The sequence below is a fragment of the Megalobrama amblycephala genome, linkage group LG6, assembly GCF_018812025.1.
Source record: "Megalobrama amblycephala isolate DHTTF-2021 linkage group LG6, ASM1881202v1, whole genome shotgun sequence".
Classification (NCBI taxonomy): Eukaryota; Metazoa; Chordata; class Actinopteri; order Cypriniformes; family Xenocyprididae; genus Megalobrama; species Megalobrama amblycephala.
The window spans coordinates 22,695,342-22,718,471 of record NC_063049.1 but is presented as its reverse complement, the minus strand read 5'-3'; the positions used below and the strand labels follow the sequence as shown (position 1 = coordinate 22,718,471).

General features: G+C 36.8%; 1 protein-coding gene across 1 annotated transcript; it reads left to right on the top strand.

Annotated features, from left to right (window-relative positions):
• Window positions 1-43: 43 nt before the first annotated feature.
• ildr2 (immunoglobulin-like domain containing receptor 2) lies at window positions 44-21,146 on the top strand. Its single transcript, XM_048193421.1, is given in 11 exon segments — window positions 44-189; window positions 3,116-3,445; window positions 4,468-4,587; window positions 9,270-9,326; window positions 10,610-10,756; window positions 10,845-11,018; window positions 14,390-14,503; window positions 15,264-15,370; window positions 15,372-15,463; window positions 16,811-17,462; window positions 19,972-21,146. Coding segments are annotated over 11 exon segments (1,875 nt in total). The 5' UTR covers window positions 44-143; the 3' UTR covers window positions 20,008-21,146.
• Window positions 21,147-23,130: the final 1,984 nt, after the last annotated feature.

The window sequence follows — 23,130 nt, the reverse complement described above, 5'->3', positions numbered from 1 at the left end:
GCAATTTTCACAGTTTGTTCCCCCTGTAGTAAAGTGGTACAGTCCGCTCATTCTAACCAGCGCAGCAGACAGAGATGAAGCGAATAACAGTCCGGTGGAAGATGGACTAGATACCTGCAAACTAAACCGCACTAAACTGGATCATGTTTTTGTTAAACGGTTCCTGGATTATATTCATACTATTTTCACGTAAGTTATTAATCTGTTTTACTTTTTATCACGATATAGAGATAGAAAACTGAGACAGACAACTAACGCAACAGGTTGAGAGCTTAGAGAACCTTGAGCCCGGCTTTATTTTTAGGTTGATCACGGGTCCTCGTGACAGTTTTTACTATAATCCATTTACATTTACACCTGACAAAACATTAACAATTTATTCATTTTATTAACATTTTTAAATCATGTTTTAAACTACATAGCCTGTTGGGCACTTTTTTATTGTAAAACGAGTCTGTTATATTCAAAACTAGCCTATAAACTAAAGACTTTAAATAAAAATGTAGCCTACAACTGTTCAACAATAATCTTTATTACTGATTATTGATGATTATAGAATGGCTGCATACGTGTAAAATATTTAAAAAGTAGCATATATATATATATATTTATATAGTATATAAAAGACTTTAATTATACTGCATTGAAAGTATGATGAACATTTGAAACTATTTAACACCCCAAAGTTGTTGTTGTTGTGGGAGAGAATTGTGGGAAGTGCTGCTGGAATGTGTGTCAGGGAGTGCAGCTGCATTGTATCAGTTCATGAAGGGTGGATGCAACAGAGATAATATATGATGGTTGTTTTATGAGCAAGTCAGTGGCCATCTTTATGAAGTGATGTGAACTAAAACTACTTTTAAAAATCCCTCTCAGTATATGTGTGAATTTGCGTAAATATTGTAGAGAATACACATACGATCAAGTAAAGTTTTCTTCTACTAACGGCTTGGTTTAAATCTCTTTAACCTAATTGGGTGTTCATGGATGACTGAGTCAATGAGTGTATCTTATTGGTGGGACCTCAACATCCCCCTCCTGCACTGAGTCTTAGTGGGTGGGGGGTTCACCATAATGCCAAACAATGAGTCAAACAGGCAAAAGAGAGGACAAAAGGAGGACCCCATCTACCCTGAACTGAGTGTTAATGAACGTAATCAAGAATTCTGTCCTACATTCCTCTCAGCAACATGATCATTCTAAAGTACAGTTGGAAAATTCTCAGGAAGTTGCTCTGTTTCCTCTAAAGCAACAAAGAATGAGTGTAGATCTCATCCAGACATCTGTGATGAATGGCAGTTGTATATTTTTATGCGGTGTGCTCCACCCTTTGACGAGAATTTGGGTGTCTCTGTGTTTGTGGGAGAGACCTCCTCTCTACTTGGACTAAACTTGCAAGAGATTTCTCAGAATCTCTTTTTAGGTTTCGCCCCTAACAGTCAGAGCTACAGATGGTGACATCTCTCCAAAAAACTACAGCCCCCACCTCTCTGCGCCCCCTGCATAGCATGGAATTTAACTTTCTTTACTCACACTTCTCTTTCTGTTTTTTTTTTTCTTTCTTTTTTTCACACCAGCAGATCCTTCTCTTGGGCGCTTCTCTGATTTTGTCCAGCTTTCTGTTCCATAATCTCCCACACACGGCTGGACAAACACACTCTTTCATTCTTAGACACACGCACACACACACACTCAAATGCTGACTGACTAGATCCAGATGTTTTTAGGCATTTGTTTTCAGGTCATCTCACCTTGTAATCTCTAGCTGATTCTCTTTGGAATGGAGTGACTAAGCATTCTCGAAAAGAGGCAGTGAGCAAAATCAGGTTTTTTGATGCACTGGTTGGTTAGGCCTAGTCTGAGAAAGAGCTTTGGGTAATGAACACATGCCTGTCTCTGACACTGTGAAACGTACCATTAGACTCAAACGCCATAATACTAATCATGAACAGGTCAGTAGTCATTACAGTTGCCGCTGAAAGCACACTGTATCTTGGAATTTGCATTACTCTCTTTGCTCATGGGTGTGTTTGCTGATCCATTAAATTCCACAAAAGGATACAGTTTTGTCTCTCATTTTTTATGCATTAGAGGCATTTTCTTGTTGATAAATTAGTAATATTACCCTACAACAAAAGTATCTTCTTTTAAACACCCAATATCAACCACTTAATTGGTGATTTTATTGTCTCATTTTTGACTGTATGCAACAATGAAAATAAAAGTGTCACAATTTTGTCTAATTTATTTTCAATTCAAAACTTGTTTTATAACAACCAGCTAATATAAATATACAAAAACATACACATTTATAATTGTGACACCAAAGGAATAATATTACTGTACATCTACAGCACAACAGGAAGACAAGAAAATCATTTTAATGAATGAATTAATTCATATTAAGATTCTCAATGTTTTACACAAATTGTAGGGTTGATTTATTTATTTTCATCAACCTCAACCTTCAGTACTGTTACCCAAGTTATTACAAAACCAATATAATATTTATCAGTAACTACAAACCTACATTTGCATAGTTCTTATTTTCTATATTTATTTGCTGGAGAAGAAAAAAAATCACACAAAACACGGTTCTGCACTGCATTTAGATGTCTCCAAAAAAGGGTTGCAAAAAATACTTTGTGTATTTGTATAGGTTTTTGTCTTAATTCTAGCTGTCTTTGCTTCTAACGTTCCCAACAGTTCTATATTCAAAACAAATATGCCGACAATATAACTGGTTACAGAGATAAACTGGCCATCATACACTGAGGATCACAGACTATTTAAGTCTTTCTGAACACAACAAACTTGTAACTAGGAGATGCATGACAAATGGAAAAAAGTGTTCTAAAACTGGCTTAAAATATCAAAGATTTGATATCCTCCTCTGAAGTTAACAAATTGAAGTCTGTGACCATCATGCACATGGTTTTCTGTGAAATCTGCAGACTGGCTCTAGCGTTGACTACTAGCTTCCATACTGCAAAACAGGGCAAAAATCTAGGCAAAAGGTGTGTAGTGTATAGCTTTAAGTGTAATTGTGTTGCTGTCATTCAGTAATAATGATTTTTTCTCACTATAAATCTCTTTCTCTCTTCTTTTGGCACAGTGCAAAGTTGTAATGGTGTACAGGTGATTGTGAAAGATGAGAAGAAGTTTGCCATGCTGTTCTCGCCAATTGTTCTTCCGTGTCATTACACCACCCACTCCACTCAAACCGCAGTGGTACAGTGGTGGTACAAGTCTTACTGTACAGACCGCACTCGGGATTCCTTCACCTTTCCTGAGTCCCTGGGGGTCCGCGGATCTGATCTGGGAGCTACGTCTCATCTGGACTGCTCTGACAAGAGCCGCACGGTCCGCATCGTGGCCTCAGGACAGGGATCTTCCATGACCTTAGCAGAACACTACAAAGGAAGAGATATCTCCATCATTAACAGTAATGTCTTTGTTGTCTTATTACTACACTTTTTCTGCTGGAGTATGTTTAGCTAGATTAGAGGTGAATTTTGTCAAATATAAGGCAGAATATTGTCACGAATTTGATAATAACAGTTTTTACAGATCCATAAGTGGCACAATAAAATAACAGCATTAGTCAGTTGGAAAGTGCAATTCCAGACTTAATGACTCACAAAGGGGACTCCCATGGTCATTTATTAACTAGACAATTCAACAGGTTAGTCTCAAACATGAAATGGTAAAAAGTTCAACAAGTTGGCAACCTAATGAAGCAACATATACAGATCTAAGTTACACTTAAAAATGTATCAGTTGGTTAAAGACAAATGACACCAGTTCTGAGAAAGGGTCTAGCATAATTTGTTTTCAGATGCCACTTATTTGATATTTCTTTTTAATGCAGTGACTTCATAAAGATACATTTAACTGTGGCTTAATTGTCCAAATATTTATTGGTGCCACTGTGTAATAAAATCATCTTGTTATATTATTATCAAATTTTGAACCTATGCTCAAGTCTGCAACTTTGTGGGTAAACAGACTCTCTCCCTTAGGAAGCCCAGCCGATTGTGCTGTGTTTTCCTGTCCCTTAAATAGGGCTGTTTTTTTCTAGGTTGCACAATGGTCAGGGGGCAGGACCTCATAAAGGTCTCACAAAACACCCCCATGGCTTTCCTTATCAAACGCAAACACCCTCTCCTCTGATTTTAGCCATCAAAGCTCTGTTGCTCTCCCTTCTCCAGTCACCTCTCCAACAAAGACTGTGATTGTTCTGACAAAATATTACAGAGATAATGAGAATGAATGATGGTTTGTTCTTACTGAATAAAAACGTTAAGTGCTAAAAGTGAGTGATGTATTTCTGATTAAACAAACTGCTCAATTGACAGCTAATCATTTTTTATATTATGATGTAAACTAAAAATATTAAAACTAAATGTTTACAATTAAACAATTTGGTTTAACAATATAAAGTATAATATTTTCTGGCCTTTTCAGAAGCAGATCTACACATTGGACAGCTGCAGTGGGGCGACAGCGGTGTGTATTTCTGTAAGGTGATCATTTCTGATGACCTGGAAGGGAAAAACGAAGGCCAGGTGGAGCTACTGGTACAGGGTAAGTCTCATGGTTTTAAATCCTTTTCAAAACATTAATTAACACAAAAAAAGTCAGTTCTGTACCCAGCCAACAGGCAACATCCTGTTAGGACGTTCTGTAAGGTTCTCTCAAAGTTATGAAGAAAATGTTCTTCTAGTAATGTTAATAAAACATTTGTTCAAAGTTATTAGGTCTTTCATAATGTTTTCAGAGAGTAAATGCAAAAACATTTATACAAAGTTCATGCTACATTTTTACCTGAAACATTTAGTTAAAACATTTTTCAAAACTGTTACTTTTTTTTTTAAATGTTCAGAGAACATTCAAAAGCAACTGTTTTATGTTACCTGTCTTGTCAGGACTTTTGTTGTATTTCCTGTTTCTTATGCCATGTTTGTAGTTCATTGTAGTTTTTCATGTTGATAATTGTTCCCAGGTGTGTTTTGTTAGCTTCTTACTCCTTCTGTATTCATAGAATATGGCTGCGTCCGAAAACCTAGGTAGCTGTCTTGCTGCCTCGCTGTCTTATAAGAGAATGACTTGTACGGCAGCGTTTGTACATGAAGGCACCTCATGAAACTGATTTCGGACAGACTTCTGAGGCAGCGTAACAGTTTAATGATCTACAGCAATATAGCACGAGCTTTGGTGAGAACTAAACAAATATTTAATTATTACAGTAGTAATTTCTCGATAGAAATGATATCAAAATTGAAACATGTTGGTCAAAATCGTACATTTATACACAAACTGAGCAGCAAACGCAACTTTCGGATGCCATCTTTATTTTTCTAGCTCAACTGTCACAGAATGGAAAGCACAGCATTGTGGGATATCAAAGGCAGCTAAGGATACATCTATGCTTCCTTCAAAAATCCATCTGAGGAAGGTATCTCAGCAAACAGGAAGTGAAGCTAACATTGGATTCGGACATGCCTTGATGCCTTACTACCTTGAAATGTGTCCTCAGAAGGCAGCATTTTCCAGTTTTCGGACGCAGCCAATGTGTTTCGCTTGTTCCTTGTCAGTCGATGTTTGCTGTTACATGTAGATGGCAGCGTTGCCAATTTAGCAATTTTGTCGCTAGATTTAGCGATTTCCCCGCCTCTTTTGAGACTTTAATTCAAAAGCCTAGTGACAAATCTAGCAACTTCTTGGACAAACCTTATCTAGAATCCGAGACTCGCCCACCGATATTTATATTTATATAGATCAGTGGACTCGCCATTATGACGTCATCTAGCAACATTCAGCCACCAGTTTTAGCTACTTTCCATTGAAAGCAGTTGGCAAGACTAATAGATGGTTTGCGTTCTTTTGTTGACAGCTAATTTTCCCTAATTTTCCACATTTTCCCTCGCTCGTTGTATTCCTTAGTTCAGTTTATGTTGTGTTTGTTTTCAGATAAACCCTGCACATAGATTCACTCAGCGCCTGCCATCTCTTTTGTTCTCACTAGCGTTACAGTAACGTTCCCATTACATTTGTAAAATGATAACATAAAATGTTCCCTTAATGGTCAAATAATCAAGAAAGAACACAATGTATTTGGGAACTTAATGGGAACATATTTTGTTAGATGGGTATAACATGGTTTTCAAAAAGTCTGAACTGTTAAATAGTGAATGCTGTGCTTTAGGGACTCCCAATATCTGTGATTATTACCCCAATTTTCTATGGAAAAGTAGCATGTTGTCTAAAACCTTGCTTTCCAAGTGTTTACTTTTGTGTGTGCATGCTGGGTTGTTGTATCTAAATAACTGTTAATGCCAGTCCCTGTCTGAATTCCTGAGTGCACTTACAAGCGCTACCATGGCGACAACTGAACGGCGCATGCTTCTCGACATGGCTCAGATCCTTAATAAGAGAAGCTATTGTTCATTTGTGCCCCAGCAGATCAGGACAACCTCACATATTTTACATGTCCTGGACAGGATCACTGCAGAGAGAAACAATTTGTTTGGTGCTGTGGGACTGACCCCAACAGCATAAGTTATTTCTGTGCCAGCTGGACAAAGCAAAGTCAGACGCCTCATGCCAGACAAAGAGTAAATAACTGGCCGTTATCGACATGAGCAATATAAGCCACTTCTTAAGCCGTTTCCATGGGAACGAAGGGGGTTTCAGGGGCCAAAGGATGCCAGAGACTCCCGAACAGTCCTGTGCGGTGAAGAGAAAAATAACATGAGAGGGTTAGAGTTTACACAGGAGGATCAACGAGGGTGTTATGTAGGCGCTAAGAAGCGGAGGATGTTGCTCCTGCCCTCTGAGTAATCAAGATTTAATTGGTTTATGAAATGGAGAGTGTAATATTTGGTTGTTAAAAGTTTGACTTTGAACCAGACACTCCCTTTTTCATCACACTTGCTGTGTAGTCATATCAGCTCTTGGTTCTTATTTTAAGAAAAGTAACACTATTATTACTCACAATTAGGAATTGCGCTGTAATTACCAGTATTTAACAGTAATTTCTTACAATACCATATTCAGAGTTCTGTGATATCAGTGCAGATGAAATAAATTAATAGAGTTTTACTGTGAATGTCAAACTGTTTTGAATAATAACCCAATTTTTACCACAGTAATTTGTTATCTTACCTAAGCAAATTAACTCATTTTTATAGGTAATACAACAAATTTCTGTGAAAAAAAGTTTGTTATTATTCTAAAAAGTTGTTTCGTTTGGTGTTTTGGTGTTAAGTATTCCTAGGTGGGAACTTGGACCATATTTGCTCTTAATTCATTTTCTCCCAATTGACATAAAAGTGTTACAGAACACAATTGGTTGTGTCTTTCTTCTGTAAATCACAAAATAAGTATTTTTTTTTTCTCATACCAAGTCACTGGGGTTCAATGTTGTTTTGCGCCCCATGGACTTTCATTTTATGGACAAAAACACAATATCCTGTTTTGTGTTCCACAGAACAAAAAAGTCATACTGGTTTGGAACAATAACAGAATTTTCATTTTTGGGTGAACTACCCCTTTAAGTCTGATAATAACTTAATAAGCAATCTACACTACATAGTGCTTGCCTGTCTCTCTCTTCATGTATCTAGTCTCTTCCTGAGGTCCCCTTTACTCTCAGGTTACGGTTGGTTTAATGACTGTAACAGAGGAGTAGAGGAGATGGAGGTGGATATTATTTTTCCTCTTCCTGTCTGCCAGCTAAGCACTTCCTGTCACTCAGGGATAAATCTGCTCTGACAGTGGGCAGATTTGTTTACAACACCCTCTAATTCAGTTTAAAGACTTGTGGCTTTTTATTAAGACTCGTAAAATACATTTGTGTTCACAAAATTTGATGAAATAGAAGTAGCGCCAGATCATTTCTGTAAGTTTTGACAAAATTACATGGTCAAAAAAAAAAAAAAAAAAAACATGCACTGAAATTTCATTTCATGCTAACTTAAACAGATAAGATTAGGTCTCCTGCACACTCCTGCTGCATTATGAATGTTTTCAGACTAATAACGTTTCAGGTCTTAGGCTACACATTGAGGCCAGTTTAGATGGTGAGAATGCTCTTTATTTTTGGCAGTGTGCCAGCCATTGACAAAGTATACTCAGTGTAAAATAGACTGTACATGTAAGGCCATTTCTCCCTCAGGGAAGATCTTTGTTGAAGGTAATTGGACAGTGCTCTGGGACACCTTTTAATTCCAAACAATGCCAACACTGTCTCCATGGTGATGACGTACCCTTGCCCCCTTTCAAGATGGTTAATGAGGCTGTGTGATTAATTAGTCTCCCATATTCCTCCACTGTCTCCCCCACTGAAGCCCCCTCTACCTCATCTCTTTCCCACTCTCTCCGTTTGTGCACATTAGTGAACCTGATCTGTGCTCAGGCCAAATATAAATACTAAACGAATACACACATCTACATTGGCATAAGCCCTGGGAACCAGAAACATGTCAACATATCATTACTGTCAGTAACCTCTACAGAAACACAGCACTGACCTAAAATTAGTTACTCATCCACAGAGGATTTCGACCTTTCACCTTTTTCTTGGCATGTGTCAGGGACATAAACACACCTATGCACATACATTACCAATCAAATGTTTGGACACACCTATGCATTCTTTATTATTAGTTATTTTATATATTATAGAATAATAGTACAGTCATCAAAGTTATGAAGTAACAAAATGGGAAGTATAAGGATTATCCAGTGACCAGAATTATCCACTCATGCTTACAAAAATAAATGTAAACTATTTAAGCATCATGAGAAACATAAATTCTGTGAATTGTGTCCAGACTTTTGACTGGTTAAAATGATACAAACGCTGTCACTGGGGCGGTACCTTTTCAAAAGGTACACTTTTTGTACATTTTAGGTACTAATATGTACCTTTAAGGTGCCAGTATGCACCCTTTAGGTACATAGGTGTACCTTTTGAAAAGGTACTTCCCCAGTGATAGCGTTTGTACCTTTTTCTGAGAGTGTACTGCACATACATGCAAACTAAAACATTGCTCTTGATTTAGTCTGAACTGAGAAAATTGACAAATGTGTTTAAAACCACGAATCAAAGTTATCAAATCAGCTTTCAACTTACACTTTTGATTAATTCACAGCCACTAACAGTGTAATGTTTTCCATAATAACACACGCACAAGCCTTTACCCTTTGAACTTCCACCTGCTGCCCACTGCTGCTGTTCATGTCTGATCTTCTCCCTTCTCCAGGTAGGACAGGTGTGCTGGATGACATCCTGCCTGAGTTTGATTTGGAGATTATGCCAGGTACGCCTGCCTTACCTCTTTCTCCCCCTTTCCTTTTCAGTGGGTGCGCTCTCACACAGGCCCTTTTCAGTTAATCTGCTTTATCCTCTGCTACAATCAGCAAACTCCAAAATGCTCTGATCTGATGTGTTCCCTCTGAAAATTAAAAAACAACAAATTATAATTCAAAATTTCAGGATACAGTTGTCAGTTTAGCATAACATTACTACACATTATACATATATGCATGATGTAATGCATTGTATTACTGCGTAACTAATCACATGATTGTTACTTTTTAATGGAAAGTAACACTTTTTTCACCCTGTGCTGATGCTTTCTCTCTTCCAGAATGCTTGCAGTTTTTTTTATTCTAAGACACTTCATTGATTATAATTGGAGCAATCATTTTGCTGCATCGCATTATGCCGCTCGTATGCATGCTGTCACATACACACCAAATTATGAGGTAAATTTAGAAGTAACACTTCTTATTCATTTGAAAGCAGGTAAAAATAGTGATTTTCTGATTAATTGCAATTAGAAAATTCCGAAATCGGTGATGTGCCTCTGCTGTTATGCCAACAGCTCATAGTAAAAGACGTACAATGAAATAATGGCAAGAATACCTGGTCTGATTCGCCAAATGAATCAATACTTTGCGAATCAATAACATGCAAATCGATAACATGCGAATCATTGTAGTCCCGTTCATGAACAAATGACTTATAAAGCCAGTCCTTTTAATGAACCATTCAAATGAACTCCATTGAAAGGGGTTACCATTTGAATCAGTCTGATGGATGATCAGACTTCAGAAACATCAAATTTCACTTTAGTAATAAAAATATAAGCAAAATCGACATTTTAACTTAAATATTGAATCTGGAATATAATTGAGAATTTTTATTAAATCCCAGCTCTGGTATTATGGTGTAAATTCATAAACAAACATGTTATTTTGCTCTTTATTTCGAAAAAGTAATGTCTTGTTACCCCATGCAAGTGCTCAGAGACAAATAAATATGAACATTCTTGAGAATGTAAAGTATCTCTGTCAAGAAAGAGGTCAATAATGTATGCCGTTGGAATTTTAACACCACACCCAGAGGAAATTCATCATTAGGCCTTTAGAGAGTCCAGATAAGAGGTTCTGCATCATCCACACTCTCCCTTGTGGTTGGTCATGATCAGAGACTTCACATCCTGTGGGCAAAAATGACCTCAGGACAGCACTTCCTTCAGCATCTGCTTGTGTCACGGAAACCAAGTTTCCTGATGAGTCTTTCTTGTCCCCCTTTTAGAGTGGGTGTTTGTGGGAGTTGTCGTCCTTGGTAGCATTCTCTTCCTGTTGTTAGTTGGGATCTGCTGGTGCCAGTGTTGCCCTCACTCCTGCTGTTGTTATGTACGCTGTTGCTGCTGTCCTGATACATGTTGCTGTCCAAAACACTGTGAGTACACAAACACACACATGCATACTACACATGTTGTACATATACACAAGCTGAAAAAAAACCCCATTCCGTTTTGCCTTCTCAGTATATGAGGCAGGGAAGATGGCAAAGAGCGGCCAACCTCCTCAGATTGCCATGTATCAACCTTACTATGTTCCTGGTGTGCCTGTGGTGTCTGTGGTCCCTCCAGCCGCTCCATCCATCATTGAACCCAAGTTATCTACAGTACCTCGTTCAGCAGAAAACAATATAGCTGGAGGTAAGTACAAAAATACAGCAGCATATGTAGCATGTGCAAGTCTTTGCTTTTTCTTTGAACACATCTGTCCAATGCCTGTCTAGTGAAAACGCATCTGCATTTGATTGAACGACTTATGTCTGCATCATCTAACTCAAATCAAACTCAACTAACATCATTTTCAGCTGGTCCTGCAACTTTTGTCTTCATGTTAAAAAACAGGCTAAGGTATTTAAAATTAGAAGGAATTGTGGTTGGATGAGATGAGAGTGTTTGCTGTATTTGAGCATGTTTGTGAACATGAGCTAACAGCAGTAGACAAAGACTTGGAAATAGAGTGTTATCTTAAGTTTTAAAGATGCTGACAGTGGAACAAGCTAGCTGGCATTGTGAAGGTAGCAGTTGTTTTGTCTATGGGATTGGTGATTGGTTTCACACTGTATGTGTATAGTATTAACAAGTGAAACATTTGTAAAACAGCTAACACTGAAGGAGGAATTGGTTCATTGAAAGTCTATGGATCTTCTCATGTGTGAATGACATTTTTAAACTTTGTTGGCAAATAAATAAATAAAAAAAGTTTTGCAAATGGTTCAGTTTAGAAGCTGCATTTAAAGTTTTTTACTAATACATTAATTTATTGTTATATTTAATGTTTTAACATTTAATTTTATCAGAAAATATTTTAAAAAAGTGTTTATTTCTCAATTTAAATAGATTTATTTATTTACATTTTATTTTTAAGTGGCACTCCTAATCCTCTATGGTTATACTGGCTGAGTTGGATTGCAGGTGGTGCATGTACACTGCGTTCCAAATTATTATGCAAGAGACAAATCAGTAAGATTTCTGTACAATAAACATTCAGATTTTAGTTTTTCTAAGAAAATGTTTGTTCGTTTATTTATCCATGTCTTTTTAGATAACTGGTATCAATCTCAGACAAAATAATTTGCCAGATCTATGGAAACCCTACTTAGAGGTTGTTCCACATTATTAAGCAAGTCACAGTTCTCATGCAATATGGGGAGGAAGAAAGATCTTTTTGAAGATGAAAAGCATGAAATGGTGCAATGTTGTGCAAAAGGCATGAAAACAATTAATATTGTGTGAAACTTAATGGAGATTATCGAATTATCATAAGATTTGTGAGTGATTCAGAGCACAGCAGAACTCGGTCAGATAAAGGCAAATTGAGGAAAGTTCCTGCCAAAAAAATGAATTGTATTAAAAGGGCAGCTATAAAAAAAGCCAGTGTTGAGCAGCAAACAGGTATTTGAAGCTCCTGGTGTCTCTGGAGTCTCGAGAAGCTCTCCATGCAGGCTGGCAGTTGTGTGTAAAGATGCACTTTAGCCACTCCAAACCAAACCTCACAAAGAGAAACATTTACAGTGGGTGTAGAAATACATGAAGACTCATTTTTAAATAGTTTTATTCACTGACTAATGCCGTACTACAATGGATGGTCTAAATGGATGGATTTCTGGATGGCTGGTGAATGGCCACCTCGTTCCAACAAGACTGCGACGTCAGCAAGGAGCTGGTGGGTGATGATTTGTGCTGGATTATTGGGAAGTGAAATGGAGGGTATTAAAATGACTTTTGCAAGATATGTGGAGTTCATAACTGGCCATTTTCAGCTATAGTATAAAAAGGAGGATAGTGCATAATACAATGCACTATTGTACAATGCACTATGCACTATCCCATGCTGCAAAAAAACACCACAGCAATAAAACTGTTTGAAAATGTATTTCTACACCCACTGTAAATGTTTCTCTTTGTGAGGTTTGGTTAGTGGTGTCTAAAATGTATCTTTACGCACAACTGCCAGCCAGCATGGAGAGCTTCTTGAGACTCCAGAGACACCAGAAACTTCAAATACCTGTTTGCTGCTCAACACTGGCTTTTTTTATAGCTGCCCTTTTAATACAATACATTTTTTTGACAGTAACTTTCATTAATAAGCCTAACCGAGTTCTGCTGTGCTCTAAATAACTCACAAATCTTATGATAATTCGATAATCTCCATTAAGTTTCACACAATATTAGTTGTTTTCATGCCTTTTGCACAACATTGGACCATTTCATGCTTTTCATCTTCAGAAAGATCTTTCTTCCTCCCCATATTGCATGAGAACTGTGACTTGCTTAATAATGTGGAACAACCTCTAAGTAGGGTTTCCATAGATCTGGCAAATTATTTTGTCTGAGATTGATACCAGTTATCTAAAAAGTCATGGATAAATAAACAAACAAACATTTTCTTAGAAAAACTAAAATCTGAATGTTTAATGTACTGAAATCTTACTGATATGTCAATTGCATAATAATTTGGAACGCAGTGTATAAGACACAGGGTTTTGTGCTACAGCAGACTAAAATGGAGCAGTTTAGTAAATTTGTCCCGAAATCCAATAAATGGGTAAATACAGCACGCAATATTCTAAAATAGTTTGCATGCTTCTGTTAAGGCTTAACCAAGTACTGTTTTAAGTGTTACATTTGTGTGTTTTAAAGGGTTAGTTCACCCAAAAATGAAAATAATGTCATGTATTACTCAACCTCATGTCGTTCATGTCTCGTAAGACCTTTGTTCATCTACAGAACACAAATTAAGATATTGTTGATGAAATCCGATGGCTCAGTGAGGCTTCTATTGAGAGCAAAGCCATTCAAACTCTCAAGGTCCATAAAGGTACTCAAAACATATTTGAAACAGTTCATGTGAGTTCAGTGGTTCTATCTTAATATTATAAAGCGACAAGAATACTTTTTGCGCGCCAAAAAAAACAAAATAACAACTTTTCAACAATATCAATATGGGCCGATTTCAAAACACTGCTTCATGAAGCTTCTGAGCTTTATGAATCTTTTGTTTCGAATTAGTGATTCGGATCTCGTATCAAACAGCTAAACTGCTGTAATACTGTGACTTTGGCACTCTGATTCACTGATTCGATTCCTAAAGCTCTGAAGCAGTGTTTTGAAATCGCCCATATAGATATTGTTGAAAAGTCTTTATTTTGTTTTTTCGGCACACAAAAAGTATTCTTGTCACTTCTATAATATAATATAATATTAAGATAGAACCACTGAACTCGCACTGAACTGTTTCAAACATGTTTTTAGTACCTTTATGGACCTCAAGAGTTTGAATGGCTTTGCTCTCAATAGAGGCCTCACTGAGCCATCGGATTTCATCAACAATATCTTAATTTGTGTTTTAGAAGATGAATGTAGGTTTTATGGGTGTAGAACGACATGAGGGTGAGTAATAAATTACATTATTTTCATTTTTGCGTGAACTAACCCTTTAACTCTAAATTATGCGCAGTATGTATGGTAATATGGACACAGTAGCAACACACAGGTCATGTGTGTGTCCACAGTGCGCAGTGGCTATCGACTCCACGCCAGTCAGGGTCAGGACGCTATGAAGGTTGTGTACTACGTAGAGAGGGACCTGGCGCAGTTCCACCCTACCAAGGGGGCCAGTCATCCATGTAAGCCTTTATGCAGTCAGCATGTTTCTGTACAGTGTATTTGTGCGTGTGAAAAAGGAAGGCTGAATTTTAATTTTAAAGTTGAGTCAGTGATGTAACAATGGTCAGCTGACACACCTGATGACATATTTCATTCATATCATCATCATCATCATCATCACTGTCCTTTTAAAGGTCTAATATGTAGTTTATGCAACATTAGCGGCACCAAATCAAAGTGTCAAAAATAATGATTGTTTCCAATCTAAACTCACCCATGGACCTGCCTTTTAAATTCATGGGATAGTTCACCCAAAAAATGGAAAATCTGAAAAAAAAACCATTTACTTGCCTTCACGTTGTTCCAAACCTGTATAGTTTTTTTATCTTCTGTGGAAGAAAAAAGATATCTTGAAGGATGTCATACTTTCATTGAATGGACACACACACATACACACACACACAAATATCCAAAAAAGTTTTTTTGTGTGTTCCTTAGAAGAAAGAAAGTCATACAGGTTTGGAACGGCATGACAGTTAGTAAATGATGACAGATTTTTCATTTTTAGATGAACTATCCCTTTAAAATAAATCTGTGATTGTGCATGCTTTTTGATCAAAATTCATAATATTCTAACCAGTTCATAATTTCTGCCATATTTAGATTTCCTGCTACATGCTATAGGCAATGGCAATGGCAATAGATTTGTGTTGTTTACATCAGTGTTATGGTAAAGAAAAGCAGAACATCAAGTCCATGAAGATGTCATTGTGTCAGCAGCTGGCAGCCTATCAGAACTGAGCTCTCTGCACGATGGTGACATAGACTTCAGACAGACCTATCGTCAGGTCCAGAGGAAGGCACTACCACCCATCAGTGACCACAGTTGATGAGGCGCGTCTCCGAACGCCATCGATTGGCCACGGGCTCCGCCCCTCACATTATCAGAGCAATCACTCTCTGGACGAGCATAACAACAGGTACAATTTCAGTGTGTGCATGACCTAGTAATTCAGCACAGGGGTTTTCAAACTAGAGACACAAGAGGTTGTTAGGTGGTCTGTGGACACATTAAATTGACAATAAAGACATTTTCAATGTTACAAAAAAAAGGTTTTCTAGGATAAAAACTGAAATTCTGCTAGTAGCTCCTAAATCCCTTGATCTCACCCAACACGATTTTTCTGTTAACATTGACGGTGTCCTGGTTCAACCCTCTCCCACTATTCGAAACCTCGGTGTGTTGTTCGATTCTAGGCTAAGCTTTGAACCCCACATCAATCAGCTTGTCAAGTCCTGTTTCTTCCATCTTCGCAACATTGTCCGTTTAAGACCCTCACTAAATCTCAAAGATGCAGAAACTGTTGTTCACGCTTTTATAACTTCACGTCTTGATTATTGTAACTCCTTGCTTTATGGTCTACCCAAAAAAGTCATAAATCGCTTGCAGTTCATTCAGAATTCAGCTGCCAGGGTCCTCACTTTTACCAAAAAATCAGCTCACATCACCCTGTCTTACAGCAACTACACTGGCTCCCTGTTAATTACCGCATCCAGTTTAAGATTCTTCTTCTAGTTTTTAAGGCTCGTCATGGCTTAGCACCTTCCTACCTTTGCAAAATGATTATCCCCTATGTCCCTGCCCGTACTCTGAGATCGAGCACTGAAAACTTGCTTGCAGTACCCAAGTTCCGTCTATCAAGTGTGGGTGGTAGGGCTTTCAGCATATCAGCTCCTAAGCTCTGGAACAAGCTACCACAAAACCTTCGAGATATCTCCTCTCTTCAGACCTTTAAAACTGCCCTCAAAACACACTTATTCACTTTATGTTATGTTAATTGATTGTCTGCCTCAACTTTCCAGCACTGTGCTTGTTTTTTGTAAGTCTAATGTTGATTAACCTTCTTTGTCTGTTCCATCTGGATGATTGATACTGACTGTATACTTATATGTATTCATATTATATTGCAACTTTCTGTAAAGCGTCCTTGGGTTCCTGAAAGGCGCTAAATAAATAAAACATATTATTATTATTATTATTATTATTATTATTAAATGCTGTTATTTTTATCCTTCTATTCATCATTGAATCCTAAATAACTGTATTATGGCTTGTGCAAACATATCCTCATAGATGCTTTATTAACTGCTGTTTTCTCATCGGTCATTTTTGTTGTGTTTATTTTGTTGTTGAAAGTGCACAGCACATATTTACATATTCATCTAAATGCCGTTCTCAGCAGTGTGGATGGCATCGGGATGTCTTTAGTGTATTTGGGTCTTCAGTGTATTTGTGTGCACTAATAATATCATGACTGTTTGTGCAGGTGGAACTGTCGCTCTGAGCACCTGCCTCGCAAAGCTTTTGATGCAAGGGGGCGCACTGGGTCACTAGATGAGCTGGAAGAGTTTGCTATTTCGTACGGCCCACACAGTCGACGAAGAGGTGACTTCCGTGGACCTCAGCGAGACTTTGAAATGGGACCAAGGTCGTGGGACCATCCACCGTCATACCGAGACGGGCCACGTTATTCTCGTGATGATGACGATAACAACTGGCGTCGCCGAGGCTCGCCACCTTCCCCACCAAAAAGGCGCGACACAGGCAACAGTGAGCGTTACGTTGCTCGCCAGAGGTCATATGACGATACCTACCTGAACACTCTACTGGAGCGCAAGGCTAGGGGCCATGGAGAGCGGGGTGGGAGGACTGATGATGACAGTGACACACCCTCAAAAGGCAGTTCCAAGAAGAGCAGTGACTGTTACAACAGCAGGTCACCTAGCAACCGCCCCGAGGAGGATGATCCTTTACCTCCGTACTCTGAGAGGGAGGCGGAGAGGTTTAGAACTGAAGAGCTTATAGCGAGGGAACGGTACAGGACTGTTGATCGCCCTTTTTCATACACACGTCCGGCTCAAGGACTGTCCCATACGCTACAGGAGCGCAGGGAGGACAGGGACAAACCCAGGAAACTGGTGAGTTACTTATAATGATCTGCCCTGGTTTCTGTACATTGAAGGGTGGAACAAACTTCTTCCAAGCCTAAAAAGAAGACATGACTGAGATTTCATAAATATGAAATGTAAAGAAATGTTAAAGAGCACAAATAAGTGGTCTATCTTTGAAAACGAAGCTGTATCTTGTCAAAAAACATCTCATCTCACCAACCATGCATGATTCATTCATATTTACATAATCTGAAAATTCTAAGAGCCCTAACATCAGCACTTCTCAGACCTGTGACCTTTTGGGTTTTGCAAGGTCAAATCCACCTTGCAACATCTCTCAATCCCATTCCCTGCAATAAAATTGGCATTAAAGGATAGTTCACCCAAAAATGAAAATTATCCCATGATTTACTCACTCTCAAGCCATCTTAGGTTTATATGACATCTTTCAGATGAACACAATCTGAGATATATTTTAAAAATATCCTTGCTCTCCCAAGATTTATAATGGTAGTGAACGGGGGGCCTGTTTTGAAGCCCAAAATAAACGCATCTATCCATCATAAATATAATCCATACGGCTCCAGGCCTTCTGAAGCGAGGCTTCTCGTTTTAGACTTCTAATTTGTGACTGGTGTTTTGTTTTGCTCTGTAATCTTCTCTTCTGCATTCGTCATCACTGTCATGTGTCAGTCTGGCGGAAGCTTTAAATATGGATATTTTTCTTACAAAAACCCCTCGCTTCATTTCAAAAGGCCTTTGTTAACCCCCTGGAGCCGTATGGATTATATTTATGATGGATAGATGCATTTTTTTCGGGCTTCAAAACACGCCCCCCTTTCACTAACATTATAAAGCTTGGAGGAACCAGGTTATTTTTAAATATATCTACGATTGTGTTCGTCTGAAAGAAGATAGTCATATAACACCTAGGATGGCTTGAGGGCGAGTAAACCATGGGATAATTTTCATTTTTGGGTGAACTATCCCTTTAAGGGCAAAAATAAAATTTAAATTATAAAACTTGTTCTTACAGCTTCAGAATTTAGGGAGCTACTAGACTGACGGGTAAAATTATGATGTTTATTTTGTAGCTAGCTGTTTTGGCATGTTAAACAGAATTTCCTATTTCCTCCTCAAACTTTGAACTACCGTTCAGGAATCAATTACATTTTAAAGGTTCCGTTTTTCGTGGTTTTTTGAAGCTTTGATTGTGTTTATAGTGTGCAATATAACATGTGTTCATGTTTCGCGTGTAAAAAAACACAGTATTTTTCACATAATTTACTTATCTGTATACTGCTGTTTCCACTGTCATAAAAACGGGCTGATGACTTCCTTGTTCTATGAAGTCCCTCCTTCAGAAATACGTAACGAGTTCTGATTGTGCCAGCGGTTCCTGTGTTGTGATTCGTCAGTAGTTTAGCGAACCTTGCCCGGAAAAGTCACGCCTCTTACCATAACGTGGAGATGCACGCGCTCAGTGTTATTGTAAACATGTCTTTAATTTTACCCTATCAATTTGAGCCGGAATCAGACCCGGTGATTGGACTGCGGGATGAAAATAACTGTGTTTCGACGACATGGCGACAAACACACTCAACAAAGGCAACTCTCGTGTATTCCTGTGGGCGGAGGTTAGTCAAAAAACTGTTTTAGTGACGTCATTAAAGAAGGAAGTAGAGGGATGTAGTCCAAACTGGCCGTTCGATGTAGGCGACTTCTGTTAAATAAAATATCTCGCTTGGCATTGAACTTTGAGCTTTAAAATTTTACAGATTTTATTTATACTCTAACAACAACATTACACACTAACTAAAGTTTGAAACATGGGATCACAAAGAACGGGACCTTTAAAATATATTAAAATAAAAATGCTATTTTTAATTGTAATAATATTTCACAATATTACAGGTTTTTACTGTTTTGAATTTTTTTTTTTTTATCAAATAAATGTAGGATTGTTGAGCCTAAGAGACTTTTTTTCAAAAGCATTTTAAAAATCTTACCAACCTAAACTTTTGAACGGTAGTGTATATAATGGTAATTGTGACTTTATATCTAAAAATTATGACTTTATATTTCACAGTGTGACTATTTCTTATTTTATCTGACAATTACCTTTTTGTATTTTTAAATCTCAAGGAACATTCTTCCATAGATTAGACATCTACTGCCAGCCTAGATTTTTTTTTTTTATTTGTTTTGTATTTTTATGTCATTTGTTTTCCAAAGAGTGACTCAGAGAGATCTGAATATGAAATTATTTTAATTGTACAGTGTGTTATTTTATGTATGCTGAAATGTAAATCATAGTCTTTACAAGAATGTATGTAAGTCTGCTTTGAATCATCAAAAAGTTTGATTTCTCAGGCAGGTTTTATGTGTGTGTTCTGTTTGCCTGAATGTGTCATAAATGTCATCACTAACTCTAATGGGCTCTAAGTACTGCATTACACTGGCACACTAACAAAGCATCTGCAGACGCGTCATGCTAATGGGTGTCTAATGTGTGGCTCTTGGTGTTTTTTAACAGACCACTCATCTAAGCAGAGACTCTCTAATTGTGTGACGTCCTCAGACTGAGCTGACATCATACTAATAACATCACCATCAAGCTGAAGAGAAATGCCCCAGACACTAAGCATCAATCAGTCAGCAAGACACATTTTAGGATCACACAGACATGAAGAGCTTGAGAACTTTTGCTGGTCAAGGTCAAGGGCAAGAACGTAGTGTGTGTGTCTGTTTTTATTGTCTATATTGCTTAATTATGACCTACTTTCTTCATTAGTCCTCAAGACTGCCGCTGCACTAAAGTTTTGTTAAAAAGGACTTTAAAATGGTTCAGATGATATTTAAGTGCTCTAAACATTCCTTGGTATTTTGTATATCTTCAGTACTGTAATGGGACATTGTCTCTGATATTTCAATATGGCCTTTGTTTGCACTGTACTATACATTTGTATCAGTGTTAATCAGTTGGCTGACTCTCAAGGGAAGCATAAATGTTTGTGCTTTTTATAATGTGCCATTTATTTGTATTCCATGGTTTTAAAATAATGATTTTGATATGAGGGTCAAAGACGAAAAGGGGTTTTCAAGCATCAAACAAATAAAAGTGTAATACAGCTTTAAATTTTGTTTTTTCCCTCCATACATTAGAATTTGTCTGGTTTAATTTTATATTTTTCTGAGCAAAAGAAAATGACTATCATTCTTTTTCTTTTTCTTTTTTTTACCATGATTTACAGAAGACACCCACTAAAATGTCATTCAGTGTAAAAATTGTTTAAATTCCCCAAAAAATTAAAAGACAAATTAAAAGACTCATTTTAAGGATCACAGTGCAGCCCCCTAATATTTAAATATTTACACTTTGCCACTATCTTTTAAACTACTAGGTTTTACCCATTTGTCAGCAAGAAGTTTTTCTAAGGAAGTGAAAATCATTTAAAATATAATAAAATTTAGTATGATCAGATATTGTTTTTTATATTTTAAAAAGTACAGGTCAGAATGAGTATATTGTTTATTTTTATATCTTACGCTGAATGACCATGGTTTGTTACTCTGAATTAAATTTTGCCAAAAAGGGAGAGAATATTGTCATTGTTCCCCTAAATGCAATGTTTTTTTTAGCGTGTGTCTCTGTCATTAAATGAGTTTTAATAATATTCCTGAATAAACGATATCCCCTATCTATGAATACTTTCTGTTTGCCAACATAAATTATGTTATCAAGATGGGTATTTTGGGTGGAAAATCCCCTCAATGGCCTCTCTTTAACTTGTGACATAGTGAGGAGGGACTCTGTGTTCAGAAATATGGTAAATATTGATACCTTTCTCATTTTCTTGCTAAGATTGCCCAATAAACTACTGGGTCTGCATTTACTTTTTGGCTATTTACAGTGCCTAGCAACTCTCTTTGTTCATGAGCACCTAAAATAAATCAATAACACAAATAAAACAAAACAATAATTCATTAAAATATTAATATTAAATAAATTCATGCATATTTGTCAGCGCTAAACATTCCTCTTTTATCTGTAATATAAATAATATGCTAAAATTTTCTATACAGTGATACTGTATGACACTGGATGGATGACACTGTGGTGTAACAGAGAATTTGCATTACACAGAATGACAAAAACATTACCCTATATGACGAAACTTCTACTTCAGCCTATCAGCTGGCCACATCAAACATGAGCTTGACCAGTAAAGTTAATCACATTAACTTGATTTTTTGAAAAACTTTTGAATGGCTTTTTTTTTTTAAATAAACGTTGGCATTTTACTGAATGACAAGTAGTTTTGTAACTTAGGTTACCACACCATGAAAAGGCGAAATTATCCAATAATTAAGAGCAATAAACTCACTTTGCTTCAGCACCACATGGTCTTCAGGATGCCTTTTGTTTATATGTCACAGACTGTTGAATGACTGTTGATCAGTTTTTTAATATGATTTCAGAATGGCTTCTTGATCCTGTTACACTGAATGACCCCTAACAAATTACATATTTGGGACAAAAGTCCACTGGTTATTTCATAACTTAAAAAAAAAAAAATAAAAAATCAGACATAGTCCTTTTAAAATAACACAGCCAACACATTTTTTAAAATGTCTTGAAAAACTTGACTTTGACTAATATTAAATCAGTTTTGTACATTTAATATGATGCAGACACCAAAATAGTGGCGTCTAGTCTTTGACCCATGAACACTCTACTGGGTTTTATGAAAGACGGTTCACTCCTATTAGTTGTGAATGAAAGAAACTGCAATGCACAATATCCTCCTGAGACCCAGAATTTTTTTTTTTTTTTTTGAATTTAGCATTTTTTCACATCATTACATTGTTTAGATCATAAGAAACAAATGAAAAAAGAAAAAAAATTTTTTTTGAAACATTATATTTTATTCAATATGTTATGCTATGTCCTCTGTAGTGGACACCAGGACAAGTTGTTTAAAAAATAAAATGACATTAAATGACATGGATTGGCAAAAACAATGAGATTTTTTTTATTCACCAATTTATGCTTCAGGATTTTTTTTAACCAAACTTTGTATAAAGACGATTCTCAACTATGTTAAGAAAGATATAATGGAATTAAGTGATAAACCATTTTACTTTATGCAATATGTGGGTAAAATAGCCATACTTGGGTTTTTCCATTCAATACATGCATCTATACACTGTATAATTTGCATATTAATGTGTTCTTGGAGCAACATGCAATGAAAAAAAGAAATGTAATAATGGGAGTAATAATTGGCAACATTTTCATAATAATATCTATTAATTAATAGGAATATTGATATATAATTTATTTCCCTATTCACTTGTTGTATCTCCTAAAATGCCTGATAAACATGATTTAAGTCCTGGTGTCCTCTACAGAGGTCATGTATGAAATCAATGTCTTTTTTTCATAACAGAAAGTCATATTTTGATTATAAACCCCATAACATTTTCCTGAGATGTTGATTTATAGCAAACAATTTGAAAATTAATCCGATTTAAATTATAATTACAAAATATTATCATATCTCCATAAGAGTGCTAATTTTCATTTTCAGTCATATTTAAAGACCAAGAAGTTGTTGTTTCATGGCAAAACCTCTAAAAATGTGGTATCTCTGCAAAGCCCTGAATGTGCTCTTTACAGGACATCCAGACT